At 37.6% G+C, this 27,255-nt stretch overlaps 2 protein-coding genes across 3 annotated transcripts; both read left to right on the forward strand.

The window, feature by feature from the left end:
• Nucleotides 1-6,515: 6,515 nt before the first annotated feature.
• LOC122061841 (transcription factor UNE12-like) lies at nucleotides 6,516-15,097 on the forward strand. The gene is made up of 7 exons (XM_042625336.1): nucleotides 6,516-7,353; nucleotides 7,655-7,753; nucleotides 8,310-8,435; nucleotides 9,166-9,231; nucleotides 12,730-12,795; nucleotides 13,843-13,920; nucleotides 14,282-15,097. The coding sequence occupies exons 1-7, from the start codon at nucleotides 7,021-7,023 to the stop codon at nucleotides 14,510-14,512; spliced, it is 999 nt and encodes a 332-aa protein (XP_042481270.1). The 5' UTR covers nucleotides 6,516-7,020; the 3' UTR covers nucleotides 14,513-15,097.
• Nucleotides 15,098-18,997: 3,900 nt separating this feature from the next.
• LOC122062020 lies at nucleotides 18,998-23,082 on the forward strand. Of its 2 annotated transcripts, XR_006134771.1 has the most exons (3): nucleotides 18,998-21,518; nucleotides 21,989-22,057; nucleotides 22,209-23,082. XR_006134771.1 is itself a non-coding variant. In XM_042625646.1 (2 exons), exons 1-2 carry the CDS (start codon nucleotides 19,440-19,442, stop codon nucleotides 21,998-22,000), a joined length of 2,091 nt encoding a protein of 696 aa, XP_042481580.1. In that variant the 5' UTR covers nucleotides 18,998-19,439; the 3' UTR covers nucleotides 22,001-22,058. The 2 variants fall into 2 exon arrangements, 1 of the variants encoding a protein (XP_042481580.1); XM_042625646.1 differs by lacking the exon at nucleotides 22,209-23,082 and having other exon boundaries at nucleotides 21,989-22,058.
• The last annotated feature ends 4,173 nt before the right edge of the window (nucleotides 23,083-27,255 follow it).

Genomic DNA, 27,255 nt, shown 5'->3' on the forward strand with positions numbered 1-27,255 from the left:
CCCACCCCCCACCAAAAAAAAAAAAAAAAAAATTGAATAGAGAAGCAAGTTGTTGGAGATGTGGGATAGCAGGAGATTTAGATAATCATTAACATGGAGCGGAGTGTATTAGTTGAGGGGGTGTTACATACAAGTTATAAAAATGAAAAATTATTGGAGAGTTAGAGACGTGGAAGGGAATAGTGAGGGACAATAATAATAATAATAATAATAATAATAATAATAATAATAATAATAATAATAAAAAAAAATTAATTAATTAATTAACTACTAACCGGGGAGTACCTCTTTCTATTTCAACAGCCTTATTGACATAAAAGGCCGTGCAACTCCAAGGAGAGGTACTAGGACGGATGAATTTTTTGGCTAAAAGATCATTAATCTCTTCTTTGCAAGTCTCAAGGAGAGTTTGATTCATTTGGACTGGTCGTGCTTTAGTGGGGATTTGAAGATCTGAGAACCCAGTAGCATAAGGTAAGGAAACCATATGCTGCTTACGGTGCCAAAAGGCATCTGGGACATCAGAACAAAGATTGGATTCAAATTTTGATTTAATTTGATTAATTTTTTGGATAGTCTTAGGGTTTTTGAGATAGTCAGAGATTTGTTCATGGAGAAGCTCTGTTTTGAGAAAATTTAATTGTTTAATTTTTCTAATACTTTGATCATTAGAATTTTGGGCTTGTAAGAATGGGAAGACAATTTTTTGTCCTTGAAATTTTTGAGAGAAGCTCCGAAGCAAGCTGTGCCCTCACAAGTTCTTCCAAGATCTCTCCGAGCACATCGCCGGTCTGCAACAACAGGCTCCGATCATCTCAAGTCTGATCGTCCTCCAAAGGTTAGTTGCCTACAGCTCAAAGCCAACCCAACCTTCTTCTTTTCAAATCCTCCAACCCAAGCCTACCCAAACTTATCTCCAAATATTGTAATCTTTACTTTCAAATATATTATTATTTTCTTTAATTACATTATTAGCTTTCTTTTGCATATAGCAACTTCTTGTTCTATCCTCAGATCAAACCTACAGTCGTGCCTCTTGATTCTGAAAGATAGATCTAGTTAAGCAGCTTTTAATTTTGTGCAATTTCATATCCTTTATTTTAAGTTCATGGTTTTATTCTATATTTGTTTATCTTTCTTTGCACAATTTAGTTCTGAGTAAGGTATTGCACCCATCTCAGTGATTGTCTCCTTGCTGGATCGGAGTAAGGTATTGCACCCATCTCGTTCTGATTGCTATACAGAACCAGGAGATTATTATTATTATTATTATTATTATTATTATTATTATTATTATTATTATTATTATTATTATTATGATAAAAATACTGTTAACAGAAAAAGAGATCAAGCATCATTGTCTACAAGGTTCTGATTATTATGGATAAAAAACGGGAGTGGACTATTGGAAGTAAGAGATTAAATGGTAGATGTTATACTCGGAGTATGAAGGGAAATAAGCTTCTAAAAGATTGGTTTGAAGGATTTATACAAGGAAAAAGAAAGCCACAAATTACCAAATTAATCTCAAACATTCCATATTTCTAAAGGAAGGAGGGAACTTCTTAATTAGTAAGTCTGGGTACCACTCAAAGAAAGGAAGAATTTTAGGGCAAGTGAAGGGGAGGAGGGGGAAGTACAACGTCAGGATCCTTTCCAATGTCTCAACCCACTCAATGTGTATCAGAAGATTTAGAGGACCCGAGGATGAGTGCCTAGGTCCTCTGAATCATCTGATGCACATTGAGGCATTGAGCGTGTTGGAGAGGAGCTTGATTCAAGTAATGTCTTGGTCAACTGTCAGAATTGGTCTTTAATTGGACAAGGTTCATCTTTAATTCACATCTTCCCTTATATTTTCAATGATCAAGAGTTGTTTAACGATTTGTATATATATATATATATTTATTTATTTATTTATTTATTTTTTTTTCAATCTTGCTTGACACTAGACAAAATCAGATTGATTTTTTTTTTTTTTGGTAAAGAAAAATCGGATTTATTTCAATCTTGCCAAATAAGTAGGGATTAGAGGGTGGGATATACCTACCATTAAAATATTTGGGTTTAGTTGACCCACACTTGATCATATTTTTGACATTTAATTATGTAAATATATTTACAATAAATGTAATGTGATAGGTAAATAACATTAAATGATACTATAATTATGTTAATACACTCTTTATGACAAAGTGTCCAAAATACCCTCTACCCACCCCTTATCATTGACTTGATTGTTCCAAAGACTAGAGTGCCCCTTCCCTAAATTAGTTAATGGAAAAAGATGGTCACTGATTTAAGTCAGGTAATATTGCAATAGGTAACGAATTTGGGCAGCTAGCACTTTGGGCTTCAAACCAGATTGCCTTCAAGGTTTATCTTTTTATCGTTGTGTAATGTTTCAACTCGGGTGATATACCTAAGTTGTGTCATGTTTCTTTGGCTTGCATTACACTATTTCCAATCAATAAAGGGTTCTTTCTAAGCACTAAAGTAATATATGACTTTGCTTGGCATGCAATTCAACATATGATTAGATAATTACTTGGCCTAATGTATTTTGCAGTCACTTTCTTTTGTATTAGTTCTCTTGTAAAAGGGACCATTTTTCTTAGTGGATTGGAAATTTTTTCCTTGCAATGAATATGAGTGAACCTGACACCTTTTTGGCAACATTGCGGAAAAAGTTGCTTCAATTGAATTGCCTTCTAAATGAGGTGTAATTTGATTATATAAAACGATCTTACTCAATCAAACAATGGATGAGCCCAATTATTAGTAAGTTGATCTACGAGAATTGTTGTGCAGGAGTGCATCCGAGAATCAAGTCCTTCTGCTAGCACGAAGAACCAAGCAATGGCTAATTGATCGTAGAGCATTCTCTCCCGATGGTCGAGCTTATTTCTTATAAATTTTAAGGGGAGTGAGTAAAGGTTTGCCAAATTGGATCTTGGTTTTGTTCGAATGGCCCTATCAAGTATATAATGAGTTAATTGAGGCTCAATTTTTAGTAATAGATACTCCCCGCAGCTCCCTACGTTTTTTGTGTGAGAGTGCAATTTATTACATGTCAAGACAAAAGAAAGAAAAATGCTAAAACGAAGCATATATAAAACTTGGAACAACTATAAGGTAGCTGTTGAAAATACAAGGAAAAATATGCAATTCTAAGTAGGCTATATACTTGTGGGACACAATGCATGAATGAGACATTATGATTTCCATTGGAATAGCATTCCAGGTGGGGAGATGGCCATTTGGAGCTGGTTTGGAACAGCATTACTGCATTACCATGGCCTGTTGGGTTTGGTTCGGGTTTGGCCATTGGTTCCATGTTGTGTTGTTTCTTGTGTTGAGTGATTTGGATCTTAATATCCTCATTGGACTAGCCTACAGTGCCATGAAGTGATACCACATTTCCCTCTCTCTCTCTTTTCAAAGAGGAGAAATAGATTAGGACGAAGTTTTCCTTCACTTTAACATTGTTACAAATGAAGCTCGTAGCCATCTTGATCTTCATCAATATTCCCATTCTCACATGTTGTTCATCAATATATCATTTCATACATTAAGGTGACAAATAATTTTCATAGGAAATTCTTTGGCTTTTCTAGTCCATGCCAATTGTCTATGGACTCTGATATGTTGCCCCCAGCGGGTCAAATGGTTGTGTTAAGAGATCTCAAGGGTTTGTAAGTATGTGAGGAGGTCTAGTTATATATTGATTCCTCCATTAATAATTTTTTAACCTTCTTTAATATAATATAATATATAATCTATTGGACTAAGTTTTCCTGAGGCCACGGTGAATGGGCAGCTTGGCAAAGACCTCTCATGCTTTCAATAAAGCCACATTGTTCACCATTAATCATCACCAAGAAACATCTATTAGTAACATATGCCACAATCCATCAAATGAAATTATGAACCTTGGAGGAAATTTAAGACAATGTACGATAGTAAACAAAGAAACTTTAGCTGACAATGTAATACTTTTCTAATATCAATCTTCGCCGCAAACCTCGGTTTGCCTCGCAGGAGATGGTAATTATGAACTAGTGCTGAGATGTTTGAATTTGTTAGAACAAACATTAACAAATATTCAGAAACTAAACACAGATTCACACAATATGACACATATTTAACGAAGTTCACACATTGATGTGGTGTGCTACATCCTCGGGAGAAGAATATGATTCACTATGTAGAAAAGAGATTACAATGGAGATTGCTTTAGAACATCCAAATCGCGGTAAAAAAATTTCCCCAAAAAACCCCTAAATCTTACAATGCTTGCTCAACAAGACTATACTACACACACACACTCCTTCAAGTCAGGTCAATCCATTGGGTCTTTCCATGTCACAGGGGATCTAAAAAAAATCCCATTAAGATTGCAACCAAAATATGTCAGAGTGGGTCATTCTTCAAAATGGATCAAGAATTTGAGGCAAACATAACAAAGTATTTGAAGAAGTTCTCATTCTTTAGAATTCAACTATTGGTTATATAATTGGCTTTTGAGGCATACCTACAACAAAAATAGCTCTGATCTATTTTCTTGAGTTTCTTAGCGGTGTGACCAACATGGGTCCGACTCCATGCATGAAGACAAAGTTTAACTGCCTTGAGTTTGGTAATAACTACAAAGATGGGTATAGAATTAGAGGAACTAGGAAAAAGATCCTCTCCAACTCCAACCAATTACCTCTTATCCGTCCAATGGCTAGGAGGACTTGGACATACATCCTCAGGTGTTGACAGGTATTGGGATTTGTGTCTAAGTCCTCCTAGCCATTGGATGGGTGGAAGTTAAATGATTGGACGCCCAAGTAGTTGGAGATGATGAGGATCCAAATCGGGGTTTACCAAGTATCCCTCATCCTAACAATACATGCCAAATGGTCAAAGATTCCTAGGAGTGCAAATTTAGCTTATGGTGTTGGAAATTCCCTTCATGAATAGTCTTTTAACTCTGTCAAGATTGAGCATATTTTGGTCGCAACTAAAGTGCATGATTGGATACTGGTTTCCATAATGCAAGAATCAACATAATTCAAAAGGAGACTTTTCCGCCACCCACCCAAGGTAGAAGATAGAATCTCTGCATCCAAGGTGATTTGACGTTATGATTAACTTCTTAATTAGTGAATGTAATCATTTACTCATACTTCATTCGGTTTGGTGCGGTTTCAATTTTTCACTAAAGTCGTCAGTTTGACCAAACATAAACCATACTAAACCCTAAAAGGCTAAAACACAATATCTAAGATTTTAGTTTTTACTTCGTCTCTCCCACCTTTGCATTTGACTATTGGCTCTCCTCACTTTTCTTTTGCACTTCTGCTCTTTGCTTTTAAGTTCAACACAAGACATTCCCAAGTCCCGTACAAAACCCTAGAAGTGAATCACATAAAATTGAAGAAGTTATCAAGATCATATACGAACGAAATGAGACCCAAAAAAAAAAAAAACCAAATAAAACCAAAAGGATTATTTCGTTTTCGATACTGAATTTTAAATTAAACAAAATCATAACAGAACCGATTAACACTCATTGATACCATCTTTATCAAACTTCATTTGCCTCCGCAAGCAAATGTAGGAACTAGTACTGTTTGTAACTAAGCATTAGATAGTGAGTGGTGGAATAAGTCATTAAGTCCATTCAACTAGGAGGTCTTGGCTTCCAGTCTCCTGATCCTATCCTTCCCTCCCCTTAGCTAAATGTGTCAATCGGTTTGATTTAGGTTATTCGGTTTGATTTCGTTTCGATTAAAAATACAAGATGTGGAAATCAAAATCCTATCGAACCATTGATATGAACACATTTTAGAAACTAAAACCAAATTTGACATGGTTTGATTCGGTTTTAATTTTCATTCGATTTCATATTGGGTCCCTTATTTGGTTTTAGTTCAGTTTCATATTAAGTTTAGATCTTATTCTATATGTTTGGACTAATTTTTTAAATCTTCATGGATAAAAAAAAAAATTTATTTGTTAGATTCATGATTCATGAAACTATTATCAAATATTTAAAAGAAATAAAATTTGTCATACTTGGTTCTTTATTCGATTTGAAAATAAGTAATTTAATTTGATTGAAGGGTTTTTGTCATGAAATCAAAATTGAACCAAACATAGAATATTATCGCTTTTGAAATCAAAACCGAATCAATTTATTGTGGTTCAATATCATTTCGTTTTAAACGGCCCGTTTCGATTTTAAATTGATACCCTTACCGAAGCGGGTAGGACCATAGAATAGGATAAAGTCGGCATCGATTAAAAAAAAAAAAAACATTGATACCCCAGTTTCAACCGTCGGATGGCATGCTTTATCATCCACATCGTATAATTTCCACCAACAAAAATGGAGGTCATCGGTTGGCAAAGAAGGAAGTAATGGCAAGATTCGTAAATTTCCCCAGGGGTATGACCTTTTCCATAAAAATACATCCGCTTTTAGACTCTCTCTCTTGTCCCTCTCTCTCTCTCTGTCTCTCATCTTGACTCATCGTCTTCTTTCTCTCTTAAAAAGCGAGAGAAACGATTTCAGAACAAGGCGAGCGAAGGAGAGAGACTTTCGAAGGCGACCGAGCAATCGCGAGCAAACGCTTTTGTTTCCTTCTCTCTTACAACACTTCCACTCCTTTTCTCCTTCTCCGTCTCTCTCTGAGTTTTGAGGAGTTAAAGCTTAAAATAAACAAATATTTTATAATATGATATGAAAATTATATAGAGCAATCCCTCGAAATCATCAAGGTTCTCCGGTTTATCGGGGCGATGTATCTGTAACCCCTTCCGCCGACAACCTCGCTTTTGGGTTTCTCAAACCCTTGCTCCACTGTCTACTGCCCACACTACCAAAGACTCTCTCTCTCTCTCTCTCTCTCTCTCTCTCTCTCTCTCTCTCTTTGGAAATTGTAGATTGTAGATGCTTTTTGTAAATAGATACCCTTGCAGAAGAATCCAGTCATCTTCTATCTGCTGCTACACTTCATCATCTCCGGAATGACGAACAACGCACCGGAAGGCTTAGGCGACGATTTCTTTGATCAAGTCTTAGGGATTCCTTACATGGGCAACGAATCTGCTTTGCCGGGAAATGATGGGAATTTGGCGGGAACGGCGGCAGGGGCATCGTCGATGGTTCTGCAGCTGGGCTCTGGGGGAGTGTCTCGTCACGTGCCTAGTGGTAGTGGGTATCAGGGGACGACGACAGCCTTTCCCTTGGGATTGAGCTTGGAACAGGGGAAAACTGGGTTTATGAAACCGGAGGAAGCTTCCGGAAGCGGTAAACTGTTTCGAGAAGGTGTTGATGCAAAGCTTCCTACGGGAAAGAACGTAAGCCCTTTCTATCTTTGATCGTCTTATACTTTAAACCCCTGTAAGTTGCAGGGAATTCTCATGCATGTGAAGTGTGTAGATTGCATTTACCGTTTCCGGCGTCGTTGTCGGAAACTGTGTAGGAAAATTTCAGAACTCCAGAATTCATCTTTCCAGTTATTTGTTTATTCACGTGGAATTCCTGGAGAACAGCGTCGCCGGCGACGCTATTGCGTGAAGGATGGAAGGGCATGTTTGTGAATTTAATAAGCGAGGGAATTATTGGGTATTTAATAACTTTGGTTGGTTTTTTTTGCAGGACAGAGACTCTGTGCAGTTGACGAGTTTGTTCCCGGCGTTTGGACATGTACAGGCGCACTCGGTCTGGCCTGCTGCACCTCAGCCTCAGGTTCATCAGGTGCTTCATTCATATTTCATAATAAATCCCAAATTTTCCATTTCCTTTTCAATCGGCGATCCGATTAGTCGGGCAATTAATCACGTTTCATGACCGTTTTAACCTCCCGTCGGCAACTCCTGAGGAAATTATCCTGAAACGCGTTGAGGGGCAAAAATTGAAATTTCCCACCAACTTGATGGTGCTTGTGACTTTGTACACCTGCTGGGAGTTGCCTTAGCGGGAAATTTAATCAACCTAACGGTTTAGACGGATTGTTAGGTAAAACCATATACTCTTGATCGATTAGATGAAAAGGGCAAGCTTAGTTGGGTTTGTTTTATTCATGTTATGATTGTCGATTTATAAATTTTGTATTTGGTAGTGGCCTAGCGAAGGGGTAGCTCTGATGTGGAACAGAGATTATATTTGTATGTCTCTTGAGAAAATAGTTGTTTGCTGTGATTCATGGGTGTTCTGGTAGCTTGAGTATTGACAGGTTTAGCTTCTATTCAGTTGTAACTCGAGGTGATGAAAAACTCCCTTAATTGTTTTGTTTTCTTGCTTAATTTCACAGCCTTTCCACAGTCAATCTACACAGCCTGCGGTTCCTTCTGCACCTCATTCACATTCACCAGGCATCCGTCCAAGAGTGCGGGCCAGACGAGGGCAAGCCACTGATCCCCACAGTATTGCCGAGCGGGTAAGCTTGAATCCTATGCATAATTATGTAATGCTTACATCTAACACAACACCCATCTGATCGAGGACATTAAATCTGGTTCTTTGTTTTTAAAGTGTTAGCGTACTAATTTAAGTTGAAAAGGTTTGATTATGGTTTACTATAGAAAGCCACAAGAAAATATCTGTTTCCAGTCAGCAGGCCAACCAATTTCCAATGCTCCTTAAGTATGTTAGAGCAACCTATAGAACTTATAAATATCATAAAACTGGCATTTTATGTTTTTCTGTCCAATTGTTGTAATTTGATGATGCAACTAGCTTTTCATCCCCCCACCCAACCCAAAACATATATATTAAAATAAAATAAAAATAAAGCTAGGGTTCTGGTTGTGTAAGGGTAACATGAACTGACTTACCTTGTTTTGTGGTGGGTAAGCTGGAGTTGGACCTTTCGGCTGTCGCCTCATGGTTGGAGATCTTGTTTACTAGTTGATAATTACAGGAAGGAACATAATTTTCATGTTTTCGTGGTTCATTTCCTATTGTAAGGACTTTTTCTGAGGAGTAACTCTGTAAAACACCAGTTTCAGCATGACCAGGATTGTAAAATAAAATTGTATCTAGAATGATGTGGTTTTTAGTTGTTTACTCCTTGAACCAGGTCTCTAATTTTTTCAGCTCTCATTTTCCTTTCGTTTTTGTTTTTTTATTGTTATGCAAAACCCCTCTTCATTCTCCTTTGGATGCAGTTACGTAGGGAGAGGATAGCAGAAAGAATGAAGGCTTTGCAAGAACTTGTACCTAGCTCCAACAAGGTCATTATCTCCTCTCTTTTATTGCTTCCTTTGTGAGAAGTTGGTTTATCATTTTTCTTACAATAACTTGCTCTGTGCTTTACTCTTCATTATTTATGTTAAAATCTGGTTGTGGAAGAAGGTTAGGAAATCTTGCTTAAGAGGAAGTGTTGAATGGTTTTCTATTCTGCACCAAAGTTTACTCATATATAAGTGATAAGGTGTCTTAAAACATCTTGATTCCCTAGAACTAAAGAACCATGTTAGTGGACCTTTTTATATGACTTTTAAATGATCCAATTGCTGAAAGTGGGAAGATGAAGATATAAACTGCATAATGAAGGGGCCAAATGTCCGATGCCAGGATTTCATGATGTATGTTTTGTCCTGTATGTCTCCAACTTTGAGTCCCCTAGTAGCCTTTTTATCATCTGATGTGTTTCATACGTAGCTAGTACGGGAGTCACAAGACCACCTCTTGTGTAGAGGAATTTCCAAGATTTCAAACAGAAGTTAGTCAGTCTTCGACTCTTCGGCTTCTACTGCACGAACCTGGCCAACTGGCTGTTTTTAGAGACCACCTCTTTATGATGTCTGAAGTCACAACCCAGTCAGTGGTAAAGCAGACCGGTACCAATCTGGAAGGAACTGTGCTTATTATTAGATTAGTCCTATTATAGCCGAATGCATAGTGTATGGGCCTGATCTAACTCAACCAACAAAGTGAAATACAAGTTGATGATTCTCAAAAACAATGTTATCACAGAAATGAAGCTAACCCCTATTACGTCTGCTCATTCTGAATTAACTATCAGCCTTATGGATTTGAGACTGCAGAAAATGCAATCGGAAAGATTCACCCCCCACCCAAAGTTCCACCGAGCAGAGATCAAATTTAAATATCTAACACCTGATGTCTTTTTATGAGAAATTCTGAATCATCCTATGTAGCTCAACTCAAAAGCATTTCCCAAGTTAATGGAAAAATCTAAATCACCCTGAAACAGAACATTTTGTGGGGGGTATCATCCTTCCCTTGTCACCCTTGGCTTTCCAGAAGATTTCTGTACTTGTTTCATAAGTCAGCACAAAGTGAACTCCTATGCCACTATGAGAATTATAGTAGTTGGGAAATGGGAAATGGGAAATGGGAAATGGGAAATGGGAAATGGTAATTCCTAATAAGTCCCCTAAGAACTTAAAATTATCATCAACAAGCCTCTCTTGGATTCTTCTTTTATATCGGTAAACAGTCCTGGTGTTACTTCTGGCCTTTACATAAAAGCAATTGATGATCTTTCACCAATTTTGGTGCATCGTAGTATCTCAGTGAAAACAGGTTTAGAGCAGTGTCATGGATTAAGGATAGGATGCCACCCAAAAAGGCCTCAGAGCTGGTGATCTTGAAATTTCACAATCTGAACAAAAGCTTAAAACATGAATCCTTTCTTTCCAAAGTAACGACAACAACAACTTAGCCTTATCCCAACTAAATGGGGTCTTCATTCCAAAGTAATAACTGGTAGACAGTGAATAATCAATAATAATTCCTGGTCTTTGCATCGCATATCTCACCTCCTGGGGCTATACCTTCTTGACTAAAGATTATCCATACTCATTTTGTACTTTATCTTCCACTTATTAGAGGTTTCGGTGACATACATGTGGCTTTGTATCCATGTTGAAATTGCTGACCGGCTCTAAATCCGTATCATAATTGCCAAGCTAACATGTGAAACCAGATCTGTGTGCAACAAACTGTTTATTTGAGGAAGTGAGCAACCCCCCCCCTACCCCCGGGCGGGGATGGGGATGGGGAATAGTTTTCAAGCTAATCTGTTCCTTAAAAGGACTTGAGGACTTTTCATGTGGTTATCATTGATGACAACATAGTTTGAGGTTTCGGTTTTGAGCCTAGTTTTGACCAGGTTCAAAACCAAAATATTTCATGAAACACGGCATTTCGGTCGAAACCTGCAAATTTCAGTGTAGGGTTTTGAGGCCCAAGTGGCCAAATTAGGTCCCAAAACTTCTAGGAAACCCTATTTTAGACCCTCTAAATATAGTCCCCCAAATAAATAAAGAATACATTCAAAATGGTGGTTTGACTTTGGACCCTAGGTTGGCAGTATACGTTGTATGCTGCTCTATACATTCTCTAATATGGCCTATTCCAGCTTAAAGCAGTCATGGTAGTATAGCCTTGGAATAAATGTGTTCATGAATCAGAAAACTTTTGGCATCCTATTCAATGAGATTGGATGGTGGTGATAGTCATGGTGGTAGTTGTTGTCGATGTTTTTCTTTTCCTCTTTTGCTTAGTAATAATCTGTGAATTAGGGGTTCAACTTCTCTGATTTGGTTTGAAAAGTAACTGCTAGTGTCATGGTTGTCAAGGCATTGCCTCGGCCCCATGGCAGTGTGTGGGGCAAGGCAAACAGTCACTTTCTGTCAAAACAGCCTAACTAAAAGAAAAATTAATTCAGGAAACAGGGCCAAAGAAGGGGAAAAGCCAGGGTGGCAAGGCAAACAGTCACTTTTCTGTCTAGGCAACCTAACTAAAATAAAATTAACTCAAAAGTGGGGGGAAAGAGTTAAAATGGAGGAAAAATAGGGAAAGGAACAGGAGATTAAGGAGCAGCTGCTTCTGCCAAAGAAGATTGAAGCTGCAGCAGCCTTGTTGCCACAGAAGAAAAGGAAGAGGAGTAGTGGGAAGAAACAGAAGCAGTAGCAGAGGTTGCAAGCACTACTGCCACTGCTATAGAGGAAGAAAAAGGAGCAACAGGAGGAAGAGGAAGGGGGCATGCCTGCTTAGGTGTCCTCATAATGCCCTAGAACTTCATTTCTCCTTCATACACCATCAAGAGGAAGAAGATGGAGTTGCTGCAACTCATCCTCCCCCATCCGAAGCCCTAGAGACCTAAACACATCAGGCTTACATTTTCCAGATAATATCTTATTTATAAATTAGTCACTTTTGTCTTTGTATTTAGAACCTAGTGGAAAAAGATTTTTTTCCTTTACACATAACCCCCTTTCCCTATATACAACCGAATAACATAAGTCTTTTATATCACATATAAGCCCTTACCTCCCTCTTTCTTTCGAACTGCTTTGTTCAATAAGGCGTCTTCTAGGCAAGTGCCTAGGCACCCAGCCACTGCTTCAGCTCGCTTAGGCGCCGTGACAACTATGGCTAGTGTAGTTCTTTGGTGGTCCCACAGCTAAAAGGCCAACAGAGAACATCAGTGTTCAGAGATTCTACTATTTGCGTGAGAAATTAATGTTTAATTGCAGCAATCCTGTCTTAAACAGGCATCATCAACATGTATTTAATGCTTCAGGATGGCTTAAGTTCCATCCTTGTATAATCAAGTTAATGAATATAAGTAAGAAGATTAAGAAGATGCCATATCTTAGGAGTTAATATTTTCAGATATTAAGTGAAACATGATTCCCATGTCCCAACCCTGTAGAGTCTTATGTCTAATCCATTAACTAACTGATTTGGTTATGCAGACAGACAGAGCAGCCATGCTTGATGAGATCGTGGATTATGTGAAGTTTCTCCGGCTCCAAGTAAAGGTGAACTAGTTCTACTTTCACAGTTGAGTTATAATTTAAGTAAATCAATTCCCATATATAGGACCATTGCTTATAGCAATGGTGAAAGGTTTGGGCTGCCAGGAAAATGCCCGGGTTCGAGTCTTGAGGGCAGCCACTTGTTGCAAAAATGCCAAAGGTTAGGACCAACTCCAAACTCACCCATCCTAGGTCCCCGGCCCATTTTTTTTTTATTTCCCATATTTAGTCATCATGGAGATTGATAAAATTTTCTTCTTCCAACCATTTTATGGAGCCATATTCTCCATTGATGCTGATAATTGTTTTTATGTACAAAGACCTTTTGAAATTTTTTTTTACTAGACTCACAGTTGGACGCCTAATCGATCTTTCACACTGAATTAGAAAAACAAACTCTTCTAACTACTACTGAAACTTTATGCCAACTTAAACTACCCAAACATGGGCTTATAGATTGGACACATTATAATGCAATCCATAAAAATGAAAAACCCGACCTATAATGTATACTACCCAACACTCAATTTCAGCCCATTGGACTGCTGGCACCTTGTATGCCTCTAGGGTTTGCACCTGTGCCTCCATATGCAATCATATTGATCCAATCAGTATAATGCAACTGCATGAGGTAACTGCTTTTCCTACTGATAATATAGACCATATTTTTGTTTAGCCATTGTTAACTTCAACTCCCTTCAGATTTATCTAAAACTGTACACCCTTTATTTATTGCTCTGCATATCTCTGGGAAGACTTCATTGTGAACCCTGGACTCATTATCTCCCTTCTATCTTTGAAGGACCCATTCTTGTCATGCAAGTTTTTGTCACCTATAAGACCTGTAGGAAGTTTATGAATGAAATGGTTAAAATGGTTAATTACCTGTAAACCTCAGTCTCAATCTTGTAACTGTTCTGAAATATGAGCTATTTTGTCTTTGAATCAGAAACATGATGATGATAGATGAAAATAACTATCTTTTGCATCCAGTATATATTTTTCCATCTTCTAATAATTAGTCCATCTGTTTTCCAACCGTATTTACAGGTTCTGAGCATGAGCAGACTTGGGGGAGCTGGTGCAGTGGCACAACTTGTAGCTGACATCCCACTAAACTCAGTTGAGGTAATAGAATGAGTAGGGTTCCTTAATTTTGTATTTTAGCTTATGCATATGCACGCATTTGTCGACATAATATGCTGTTGTTATACCACAACCCCCTCGCCAGCAAATAAAAATTAATTGACAGCTGGATTTATGTAGCTTTGCAATTACACACTCCTATTTCCATTTTCTTGCTTTAAATTATTATATTTAACTTCTTGGTGGATGAGTAAATTGTTCGCCTTTGTTCCATATTTGGGTATCTATACGTTTATTGCAGTAATTGTGTTTACCTTGATCACTTCTGTAACTGCCTTTGGTATATTTACCACCTTTCTTTGCCGTTGTCATGGTAACATGACTTTTGTCTCTTGGGTTAAAGGGGGAAGGAAGTGAGAGTGGAAGCAACCAGCGAACGTGGGAGAAGTGGTCAAACGATGGCACAGAACGACAAGTAGCAAAGCTTATGGAAGAAGATGTTGGGGCAGCAATGCAATTCCTGCAATCCAAGGCACTCTGCATCATGCCACTATCGCTTGCCTCAGCCATCTACCACACACATCAACCAGACAGCTCGACACTAGTGAAGGCGGAGTCCAACAGCCCTTCATAGATTGAAAGGCAAGGCGACACAATTGCACGTGCTCATCTATGACTCCCTACATTCTTCCAGGGCCCAATCTCCCCTTAATGGTCTTATTCCAAATCCACCAATTTATAGTTACTACTGGGGATGGTTACCACTGAACACCTCTCGCTCGCGAAATTGCAATCAAAGTCAGACACCATAATGTTGCCTTTTCTCCCTGTTTCGTCAAACAGGCTCTGATGTCATTCTAGAAGAGGGGGAAAAATTGCAGGCACTAAGCATGTCATGCTGGATTCAAGCCAATTGAGATTGTGAAGGCTGTCCTTGCTATGCTTTTCTGTTTTTCTCTTCTTTTTTTCCCCACCTTGGTTTATCAGTGGGAAGTAGTGGATGGACAAAGCACGTTTGCAGTGGGGACCTTTCTTTTTCATCTGTTTTTTTCTCCTTTTCCCCCCTATGTGGTGGGTGTGTGGGACCTTCAAAAAGGGATGGATGAGTACATATATTGTATTCAGAGAAAGGAATCTGAAAATGGATAATTGTTGGTCATTTTGAAAAGTTATGTTGGAAGGTTTTAGTCTGAATAGAAATTGATTGTGCTTCTTGGTTTGTTTGGCTTGTGGGCTGAGTTGGATGTGTTTGTACATAACATTTAAAAGATTTCTGGTTTGGTGGTCCACATAATCAAATGTGGTCTGGTGTCTGCTTTTCACAGGGCAGATCTGATTGGATTGAAATTTTAATGGACAACTAAACTGTAAGGTCCCTGCTCATATGTTAAGTTTAAGCTCTTATGTAGTTGGCCATGTAGCAAAACAGATAATTGAAAATTTCAGGAATTTGACATGGTATAAGGATTTATTGAGGAGCAAGGCATACATTGAAGTGTCTGTCATTAAATAGAGAGAAGTGATTGAAATTAGATCTGAAATTTAACATGTGCACTACCTAGATCATTTCTAGTTGTCCAATGGCCAAGCCAACTGAAGAAACTTTTGCGGTTTTGCCTAAATTTTTTTAACTCATGGCCTCGTATTCTGATCTCCTATATCATCATGAGAAGTGGAATCATTGGAGGGATAAGAAGGTTTAGGGTCAAATTGGAGGTTGAATTATTGGAGCGAGAAAGTTTAGGGTCAGGCCCTCCATCATCAAGTGATGGCACTTAGCTACTATATAAGCTCACTAGCGTAGTTGGTACCACAACTAGGGCCTCTTTGATTAGAAGTGTAGTGATTGAAAGTAATGAAAAAAAAATAATAAACTTCTGTCATTTTTTTTTTGGTGATTTACATCAACCTCCCCTGGCGTTTGCCTATATTACATCCTCCCCCTTGAAAAAAATCGCTTATTACATTTAAACCCCAACAAGTAACACCATTAGACTAGTGTTAATTTTAGAATATAAAAAGATTTCCCACTTGTAAACTATCTGGAGATTCTCTAGTCCTAAAATCAACAAAGCAATCCAGAATTCAACCAGAAATTGGATTAAATGAATCACAGCAATGAAGCTCCGGAGTCTGGAAGAACATACCTTACTGATTTTGATCTATCATAAGTCATGGCAGTTCCTCAACAAGTTCGCTGGTGTCCCTTCAGACACTGGATTTGAAATCACATTATCTTCTTCTGGGATTAAAGAAAATCAGACCTCCACAAGAGAAAAAAGAACTTTCCATCATCTTTTTATCATCAGGAACCATGTGAAGTGGGCAAAAATCTATCAACTTGGAGAAGCTATGAGGACTATCTCCTCAATTTCGGGACAATCCCCTTATCACTCAATTTGGGCAGAAGCAGAAACTGATAAAAAAGCAATAACCCCTTAATATCAGATTTTGTGTATCCTATTCATAAACAAATGAATAAAAAGAAGACCCAACCTCTTAAACTGCTAAAAGATGAATAAGAGCATATATTGATATACTTATAGAACTAAATCCCAATCTGTGATGGGATTGAAGAAGACTATGCAGAGAATCAATAGAAAGTTTAGAAAGTGGAGACTGGTAATTGTATTGAAAGAAAAACCAGAGACCCAAAAGCAGGTTTACCAAATCAAGATCAAAATGAAAGACAAGTACAAGAAGGTTTCTGATGGGAGACCATAGTTTAAGTACAAGCTTTAAAAAATTAAAAGGTTAATTCTAGTTTCTTGACTTCTTAGAGAGAGAAAGAGGCAGAGAAGTATAACTTTAATGCAATTTGAATGAAGAACAACTGTATAAACAAGAAGAACGGTAATTATGACTTTTTACATTTTAAAACAAACACTAGTCTAACAATATTACTTTTTTCTATTTAAATGTAATAAATGATTTTTTAGGGGGGAGAATGTAATATAGGAAAACACTAGGGGAGATTGATGTAAATCACCCTTTTTTTTTCCCCAACCAATTGTTATTGAAAATTTTCCTTTTAATTCACTGGCAAAAGTTTATTTCCATAGGCATGTCTACAAAATGGTGTGTTGCACTATGACTCGGGTGTAGTGAATAGTGGGCAAGAGTTAGCTAAAACGTCCCTTATAAGCGACGAATTGCTTCGTTTCTTATTGCAATGACAATTGGGCAAGAGATCTCGCGCCATTGACAACTTCGAGTAAATAAGATAGTCCAAAAGCAATAGAATTAGATTAACATCTTGGAACATAAGAACTTTTATGAGAAAGATTTTAGAATTAATAGATATAATAAGAAAGAAGAAGAATTAACATAGCTTATGTATAAGAAACTAGATGGTAGGGTAAGAAAACTAATGAACTAGATCACTATAAACTTTGGCATATTCGGATAAAAACAATAGAAATGGGGTGGGAATAGTAACAAATAAAGATTTAAAAATGATATTGTAGTCTGTAGATGTTAAAAGAATTAATGATAGGATAATATTCATCAAACTTGTGTTGCGAAAAAGGTTATCAATATAATTAGTGGTTACACACACCAAATCAGATTAGATGGAAATACTAATTAAAATTTTTGGGACTTGGGACCACGTACATGTAAATATTAATTCATGGTGTTAGTCAAAGAGAGAATATTATCATAGGAGAAGATCTAAATGAACGTATTGGTAAAGATAATAGAGGTTATGAAAGAATTCATGGAAGATATGATTTCAGAGATAAGAATGAGGAGATGGATTAAATTTAAGACTTTATAGTAGCTTATGTTTTGTCTATTTGTCAATGGTAAGCACATTCCTTGAAAAGAGAGAAGAACGTTTCAAAACCTTTAAAAGCAGCCGAGGGAGAGCTTAACCATACAACATAAATTAATGGTATTGGAAGTGTTTTAAAATGCTGAATTGTGGAAATGTGAATTATTTGCCTCGGGATAAAATGGTAGAATTTAGAAGGAGAAAACTTGAAGGCATTATTGACGAATTAGTGACTTAGGGAATGTGGGATTTTGATGGAGTCACTAATGTGATGTGGAAAAAGATGACTGTTTTATATTAAATATGGGTAAAGAAGTTCTAGTTGAATCTAAAGAAAATCAACATTCATCTAGGAAAACTTGATGGTAGGATGACGAAATTTAAGTAATCATTAAAACTAAGAAATCTAATTTCAAAACTTGAAAAAAAAAAAATTGATCATATGATATCAAAGGCCTGCATTTCTCTTTTCGCACAAAGCAAAAGCAAGTAAAAGAAACCCCAAGAAATAAACATTGCCTGACCACCACCATGATTTCAAAAAGTAGAATTGAATCTAGTGAATCTGCCGATTTTAATCTAAATTGGTGATTCTTAATTTCAAATTTTTTTTTTCATGAAAAGAAAAGACCTCATTAATTACGAAAGGTAACATAGAACATTAATATCTAGGTTAGTGTTGTTAATGTAAAACCTATTGTTCTCGGGTCCAATTATTCTTGATTCTCAAAAAAATTAGTGCAACCAACCAAAAATGGATATGGACCTCATTCTTAGACATCATTTCATTCTTTGGCTATAAAAAATCAAAGTGAAAAAAAATAAATAAATAAATAATTAGTAACAATTGTTGAAATAACCAGATTTTGTGACCGGACTCACTCCCTCAAAACTTGATGAGTCGAACAACACAGTCCCAATTGAGAATAAGTCATATTTGATTTTACCATTAATTGCCCCATCTACTCACGATTGAAGAACTTTTAAATTGCACTCCTTCATCTCACACTAATTTTTAAGAGTAAGGGAACACTACCTCTTTGACTTTGGTGCACATTAACGGGAGCGGCCATATGGGAGGGTATGCACATAAAATCTTCAAATGGGTGGGGGCAGTGTAGTCTATTCACATCTATTGTGTCTTGATGCAGGTATATGCCAAGAGGTAGCATACTTTATTCCAATTCTCAAATACCAGTAAAGAGCCAAGGGGATAACATCAAGGAAAGAAGTTGGATTTGGATGGATAGGATCCTCTCCGTCTCCATCGCAGGGTGTTGCTGGAGAGGGACCAGTGATGACTGATGACTGAGGAGAGAGAAAGCAGCAGAGAAAAACAAAACTCCCCAGTCCCCACTGGTTTCTCTCCAGCACAGTATCTGACTCCAAAGACGTTACCCCTTTCTCGTTCATTGCTTCTCTTACTGACACCCTAAACGCAACTGAGTCCATCATTGAAGGCCAAATTGTTCTCAGAAGCGATTTCGCGTTAGGCTTCTTCCGCATTGCCATTTCCTGTTACAGTTACAGGTAGGATTTGGTACTACAAAATTTCTGAGACCACAATGTTCTGGGTCGTTAACAGAGACGACCCACTTAGTGATTCCTTTGGAGCTGTCTCCCTTGCTTTGGGTAGGAAGAAATCTTGTCGTCTCTTCTCGTAGCGATCAGAGGCATCCTCTCTTTGCACTTCGCAGGTGAGACCATGAGAGTAGTGAGACTCGGTGGAGAGAAACAAAATTAGATCTGGGAGGCATTGTAGTTGCAGAGAGAGAGGGAGAGAGAAATGAGTAGTGTGTCAAAATTCGTGAAGAAGAGCTCTCATGGATCAGAAGGATTCGATTTAAATGGTGAGCGTAAGAAGAAACTGAGTTCTCGGAATCCATTGAAGGACCTAAACAACATCAACAGGAGCAGGAAAAGGAGCAGCAGCAGCAATTCTTCTCTGTCGATTGAGGCTCCAAGAGGTTGGTCAAACTCCGTCCTTTCAAACTCTTCTTCCAAAACACCTCTGCGAGGACCAAAAAATCTACCCCAAACCCCTAAATCAGCCCCAAATCCTGGCCCTTCACAATGCAGATCCAAACCCCCAACTAAACAACTCCCCAATGGCGGGGCCATTTCAGGAAATCTAGAGAAACCCAAGAGAACCTCATCTCTCTATCAGTGGGAAAATGGTAAAAAGCATAGTTTCAGAGCAAATCGACTACCAAAACCCTCATCAGATGTGGAGGGCTGTGGCTTCTGTGCCAATGAATTGGTTTCTGGGGTATTTTTGAAGGAAGAGCCTTTGAAAGGAAAAGAGCCAGTTGATACAGCTGAGTCTTCTAGCCCAAGATTGTTGAGTGATGAAGTAGATTTAAAGGAGGTAGGAACTCCTGTGAAAAAGTTGGCACCAGGGTTTGTTTTGGGTTCTACATCTGATAAGGCTATAGAAGAGAAAACAACAACAACCAACACGACACCCCCTGTTCAGGCTTCAATATCTCCAGAGATCCAATGTGAGTCATCAGTGGTTTCTTCACCTACTTGTTTTGGAGCTGGTCATCTTCTTTCTGGGGTGACTGACAAGAGGAAATGCAGGCCAAGAGGGGTCCTCACTGTAGGAGATAATGCAGTGTTTTGTAAAGCTGGGGCTTTTGATGGCATTGATCGTAGTAATGATGTGAGGCATCTCAATGCTTCTAGGGTTTCTTTGGTTCCTGTACCCACTGAAGCTTCAGTGCAATGGCTCTTGCTCCCCTGTGATGAGGAGAGAGAGGATCACTGGGGCAGTTCTAGAAAAGGCTCACCTGAATCTGGGAAGCTGCCGGGTTTTTCTGCAATCCATTCCCCTTCTTCATCTTCGGCTCGTCATGGGTTTTCTTCGAATGTTTGTAGCATCAGTAGTAGTGCAAGTACTGCTACAAATACAACTATCTATGGTGGAGGGAAGAGGAGACCTTCTTTGGTTTCTCCAATTGAGTTTCCGAAATATGGAAAGTTTGTTGGACCTATGTCAACAGTCTCCCAGAAAAGACATTCTTCTGATCATGCAATTGGTTGTTCTTCATCATGTACGCCTGTGCCTTCTACTACAGCTAATCTCAAGGATGATTTTCCACCAGAAGAGAGAGAATACCGGTATGATATTAGAAGAGAGAATTCTCCATTCTCCTGGGACTCTTTGGGTAGTGGAAATGTGATGTGTACACCACAGTCAGATTCAAGCTCAGATATACAGTTTGGATCGTCTTGCTTGGATGGGGACAATCATCAACAGCATCAACTTGAACTTAATTCGATGGTGGATATTTTGCGCGACACACATTTGTCTCCCCGAAGCCAGATATCAATGTGGGGTGTTGCTGATGTTCCACCACTGCCTGCTTTGAGTGCCCACTTCTCACACCCAGTTACACCTTTAAATTCTGTTGACTGTGCCCAAATTCAGAAGCCTTTGAATGATTTGGGTGTGGACTTTTCATGTTCGAGCTTTGAGAATGTCTCTCAGTCACAGATGAGGATATCATGGAGAGATGGATTAGTCAGTCATGTCTTCGAGATGGAAAAATCAGATTACTGCTGCCGGCTCCCGTATGAAGAAGAAGAAGCAGAAGCACTCACTTGTTGTGGTAATGGTCAGCTAAAATCTGATCTTCATCATGGAGTTAGTCAGACAGCTAAAGATGATCTAACATTAAATGATTACTTTAAGCCTCTTGAATTTGCATATGAGGAACCTGCTATTGATGGGGAAGACAAAGTAAAGATCCCTCCTCAGAGATCCAATGTGTGTGCAGAGTCCATAAGCATAGAGGGAGGTGGATTGGTTACATCAAATGACTCGGATTGGTCATTGTGTTTCAAAAACCAGTTATTTCAGGTATGATATTTATCATAGTTTATCTCTTTTCAAAAATTGTCTAAACTAGTCTATTTTATATCCTTCTGTCTACCTAGGCTAGAAAGGATTTTTAGATGTGTGATTGAGAGTGGTTAAGTTATAATTCTGGTCTATAGGAATGTCATAGGTACCCCTATTGGACCCATTAATAGTTGTATCGGGCATTACTATAGGGGGACTTTCCCTATTGTGGGAAAGGCTTAGTTAGTGGTTAATTTATGGTTAATAATTAATTGAGGAAGGTGGTTTCCTGTTCTATTTGTATTTCTTATTCGGATATGATTGCCTTGCTCACCACTCAGGAAGAGAGAGAGGTCTTTTTTCTTTTTGGGTGCGTGGAATGCATCTATAAGGCTTTCCTACCATACATTGAATGGAAATATTTCGGAAATCTTGAATTGAATTATGAATCACGTCAATGAAAAGTTAAAAGTTGTTTCTATTTCCAGGTTCACCAGTGACAAGCAATAGTAATGAGAAAGTTTATCTTCCTCTCGGTTGAAACTTATCATTGATGGGTAAATACTGTCAATCCTAGTGCTGAAGATAATGGAGTTCATCTTCAATAGTTCAATGGGCCCACCATTATGCAGAGGACATATGGCCATTGAATTTGTTCCAAGGGGATTACTAACCTTTAGATTCTGCTTTCCCAATCGTAATTTTCAGGAAAAAAAAAAATGGACACTTCAAAGATGTTGAAATCATCAATTTGTTCTCTTATTCAGCCACAAGATATGACCTACAGTTGGAAGCTTGGCAGGCAGGGTATAAGTAAGATTGGATGAGTAAGGGCCGGTTTAATTTTGTTTCCAGAATGTGTTTTTCCGAATATGATAGCACACTCTCCAACATCCAAATTGTGAGTTTCATAAAGTCTCTCAGCTTATTGATCATGACAATCGTGTTTGGAAATGAGATCTCCTTATTTCCCTTTTCAACCCTAATGAAATAACTGAGATTTTGAAAATCCAGCTTCCTTTGTTCTTGCAAGAAGATTTTCAAACTTGGGGCGCTTCTCGAAATGGGATTTTTTCGGTAAAATCAGCTTACCACCTATTGTTCAATCTAGAAGCTGACAAAGATGTGTTTGAAGCGTCATCTTCCTCTCCAAACCTTGGCAACAAGTTCCAGAACGAGTTTGGAAGCAAATTTGGAATTGCAACTCTCTCCCAAGAATAAAATCTTTTCTTTGGAGAACTTGTGCTAAGGGCCTTGCTTCTTTGGTAAATCTCCGGTAAAGAGATATCTCAGTTGATCCCCATTGTGCACGATGTGGCAATATCCAAGAATCTACTTCCCATATTCTTTTGGCTTATTCCTTTTGCACTTCCAGTGGGGCTTCGTAGTAGTTTGTCTCACAAAGCTCCGGAAGGTGATGAGGTTCTCCTTCATGATTGGATTAATGGTTGGAAAGTGTTTTCCACAAGAGGTAAGAATGTTAGCAAAGAGATGATATCCCTATGTTCGTTTATCTGTTGGCAATTATGGTTAGCTCGAAATGACTTTCTATTTGGAAAGCGATATGGTCACCTTTGGAGATCATTTGATCAGCAGAAAAAAAATTTAGGGAGTTTTATCAATCCATCTCCCCTCCTCATCGATCGGTTCCTATAGTTAGATTCTCAACAACTATCTCTCTACCTCATCAATGGGATTTCTTGCTTGCAAATTTCGATAAAACAAATTGTGATGTGTAGGTATCATGGACCTCCGTCGGGTCACGATATGGCACTTAGCGCGTGTACATACGCTAGGGGTTGACCCTAATGAGATAGTATCCCCTAGTCATCAAATGCCAAGGGGGGATACACGTTATGGGTAAAAGGGGAGTCGCCACTTAGAAAGGGTTTAGGACCCATAAATGTCTCCCCCAATCAAGGGAGAGAGACTAATGACTCTGATGAATAAGGCTAGTTTGCACCAAGATTCTGGACAAATGTCGAGTGGCAGACTGGGAAGGTGTTAGGCACTTAGTCTACCCAGCCCTAAGGCTAGTCTCTTTCTGTTTGACCAAAGTTTGTTTGTACCCTACTAACTAGTCCTAAATCTAGGTCACTGAAAATCCTAAACTAGGTATCTAAGCATGACGTGTGAAAACCCTAAACCAAGTGTCTGAATTATGCTAGTTAGGTTATGATGCAAATAATAAAATGATTACGCTAATTAAAAATTAAAAACCCTAAATGATTTAATTAATGTATTATGAGTCTTAGATTAAACTAATTAAATAAGCCTAGACCTAGGATTAGTTGAGCAATTTGTGAAACCCTAAATTAAACTAACTCAATTAATTGAGCCTAACCTAGATGGACGATTAATGAATTTATGAAATCCTAAATTGAATTAATTAAAATGATTAATCATAATCCCTAATAATTTGTGAAATGAATTATTGCAATCCTAATTAATCTATTAATCTAATAGGTAAAAAGGTTTTTAAAAAAAGACAAAAACTTGAATTGAATGGTAAAAGCTACCCAAATCTAACTATTTCAGATGGAAGTTTTGAAAAACCTAATCAACCTAATAATTAAAACAATTAAAACCGAATTTTAAGAGTCAATTAAATGCAATATGAACCCTAATTAATCTAATGAGTTAAGACTTTATTTAATTAAATATTAAAATAATTATTTAATTAACTACCTCAATTTAAGTAAATGGAATCTATCTATTCTGTTAAATATATAATGGTTGTAAATGTCCCATGTGGTGATATGAGTGAGAAGTGGATAAAATATGAATATTAACTGACCTACATGCATGAGAAAAATGAATTGATTTAAACAAGAAAAAAAAAAGAATCATCAAGTATAAAAAACATGTTAATAAACACGAAGCATGGCAAACATGACATTGAGTAACCTATCTAAATCTAATGATTATCAATATGGCAAGATATCTGAATCTAAATAAAATACATAATTAATTCTAAAGGGACCCACTATTTGAGATAAAAAGAAATGGACCGAAACGGGTTCATTTTATCAACCCAAAAACCAAAGAAACGCACCTAATGCTACGCGCCGGTTTGAGGGGGGCCAGCCACGCCCTTGCTAACATATGACCTAGATTACGTCCCATATGTTTTTAAGAGGGAAATAAAATAAAATCATTTTATTTTAAATTTTAAAATTAGGGGAATCCCAACCCTAAGTTCTAGGACTGGATACATTATAGACCTGAAATTAAACCAAAATGGATAAAAGAAAAATAAAGAACAAAAGGAGGGGAAGATTCCACACAAAAAAACAGAAATGAAATAACAGGTTGTGGGTATTACAAATATGGACTATCTAATCAGCAAATTAAAGAAATAACAAAAAACAATAAAATAAAATAAGAAGAAGAAGAGAAGACGATGGGCTGGAGGTGGATTTTGGCAAAGGGAAGCAGATGGGAGTTGTAGTGGTTCAGATTTTGGTTATGGAGAAAGGTAAGTGGGAAGAAGTAGGAAGTGATTTCAGTTATGGAGAAAAGTGGGGGAGGATGAATTCGGACTAGGAGAAAATGAAGGTGAGAATAGTTTTTTTTTTCTTTTTTGCTAGTTTATATCACCAATGGTTGCTGCAGATTTTGGAGGAAGGAAAGAAGTAGAAGAAGAAAGTGAAGAAGAAGAAGAATGAGAAAGGAGGTTCGGTGGCTGCTGGTTAGTAGCTGCAGCAACAGGGAAGAAGAAGAAGAATGAAAAAGGAGGTTCGGTGGCTGCTGATTAGTAGTTGCAGCAGCAGGGAAGAAGAAGAAGAAGAAGAAGAAGAAGAAGAAGAAGAATGAGAAAGGAGGTTTGGTGGCTGCTGGTTAGTAGTTGCAGCAACAGGGAAGAAGAAGAGAAAAATAAGAAGAAGAAGAAAAATGAGAAAGGAGGTTCGATGGCTGCTGGTTTGTAGTTGCCGCAGCAGGGAAAAAGAAGAGAAGAAGAAGAAGTTGCAGGTTTCAGCCATGGAGAAGAGAAGGAGAAGAGGAGGAGGGAGGTTCGGTTACCTGAGAAGTGAAGGATTTGCTACCACGATGGCTGCTGGTTTGGAAATGAGAAAGAAGAAAGGAGAAAGGAGAAGAAGAAAAAAAATGAAGAAGAATAAGAGGAGGGAGGCGGCTGATTTTCTGCTACAGGGAAAAGAAGAAAGAAAGGAAGAAGAGATGGGAGAAGAGATTAGGGCTTGAGATCATAATCTAAGGGTTTATGTCTAAAGAACAAAAAATCAAAAATAAATCAAATCAAACCTACTTATTAAGTGAATATATTAAGCCACAAATAAAACCGATTAATTGAATCAAAATATAATAATAAGATAAAACAAAACACATTATAATGAGAAAAACAAACTGAATTAGCAAAACCAATGGATTGGAACCAATGACCCAAATCAAACTATGTTGAGCCCAATTAAAACAAAATAAATCCAATTGAACCGGAATCAACCAATTCACATTTAATAAACCATACTAATCCAAATTAAAGCTAATTAAATCTAATTAATCTAAATAAACCAATTAACATAAATACACTTAGTTGAATCGGAATAAACCAATTTATATCTAATAAACCACATTAAACCAAATTGAAACTAATTAAACATAATTAATCTAAATGAAACAATTATTAATAAATTAGAACCTAATCTATTAAATTAGATAAACTAGTTCTAAATTGCAATTAGGAGAAGAAAAATACCTTAAACCCGGCCTTAATCAAGAAATAAGGGGAGATAACCCTTGTGTTTCAAGTCCCAAATCGAACCGAACCGGACTAGATCTCCCAGCTCAAGGAAGGATTAATGTATTAAACTTTTAGATTTGGAGAATATTTGATTTTAGAGGAAAAAAGTTAGCCAAAACCTTGATGGGAACATTCTCTCTCCCAAATTCCCAATTTTTTCTCTTCCCTTTTTGGAAGAGAGGAAGGGCTATACTTATAGCCTTGGGACTTGAGACAATTCTCTCTTATTTCCGATGTGAGACTAAAAAATTAGAGAGAATTATCCAAAAAGACTTGCTTTAGGACAAAGGGGTTTGGACGCCATGTGGCACTCCTTGGTTGCTCGAAATGGAATTTGATATAGAACTTTGGAGTCAACTTTCGGGGGTCATATCTTTCAAACCGTTAGTCAGAATTCGACGTGTAATATGCCGTTAGAAAGCTCAGTCGGAGAACTATCCAATGATGTGAGAAACGATTGTGGTCTCGATCGGAAACCTTTACGAAAATATGCATAAAATAGGGACCCGGATCATATAATGAAAGAGAGAATCGGACGTCGATTCGCATAGTTCTCGCATCAAAGTGTAATGTCCGACTTGAGGGGACAAACGACAATAATCCACAATATCAAATTCTAATTTTTAAAAACATTTTCTCTTGAAAGTTTATAGGGGGAAAATGGTCATTTTCTACTCTAAGCTTGAAAATTCTCCAAGTCTAAAATGTCTAACATGTAATTCTTCATATTGTCATCATTGCCGAGGGGTGACAAAATTCGGTGTCTACATGATGCGAGTCTCTCCCATGGGTCGATGCAAGGAGATATAGGTTTTATCTGTCGTGACTATCAAGGGCGTCCTAAGTTTGCCATATCTAATCTTGTTCAATTTCAAGTGGCTTTAGTGGGTGAAGTTTTGGCAATCCGCTCACCTCTTTTGAAATCTATTAATGAAGATATGTCTCATTATGTTGGAGTGCGACAACAAAGACATGGTGACTTTCCTGCTACTTGAA

This window comes from Macadamia integrifolia, chromosome 14 (genome assembly GCF_013358625.1).
Source record: "Macadamia integrifolia cultivar HAES 741 chromosome 14, SCU_Mint_v3, whole genome shotgun sequence".
Classification (NCBI taxonomy): Eukaryota; Viridiplantae; Streptophyta; class Magnoliopsida; order Proteales; family Proteaceae; genus Macadamia; species Macadamia integrifolia.

Excerpts from the sequence above, each read along its gene's own strand:
- LOC122061841 (XM_042625336.1), top strand. The coding sequence starts at position 7,021 with ATGACGAACAACGCACCGGAAGGCTTAGGCGACGATTTCTTTGATCAA. Across the intron at positions 7,754-8,309 it reads CTCAGCCTCAGGTTCATCAG|CCTTTCCACAGTCAATCTAC; the intron begins GTGCTTCATTCA and ends TTAATTTCACAG. Across the intron at positions 8,436-9,165 it reads CCCACAGTATTGCCGAGCGG|TTACGTAGGGAGAGGATAGC; the intron begins GTAAGCTTGAAT and ends CTTTGGATGCAG.
- LOC122062020 (XM_042625646.1), top strand. The coding sequence starts at position 19,440 with ATGAGTAGTGTGTCAAAATTCGTGAAGAAGAGCTCTCATGGATCAGAA.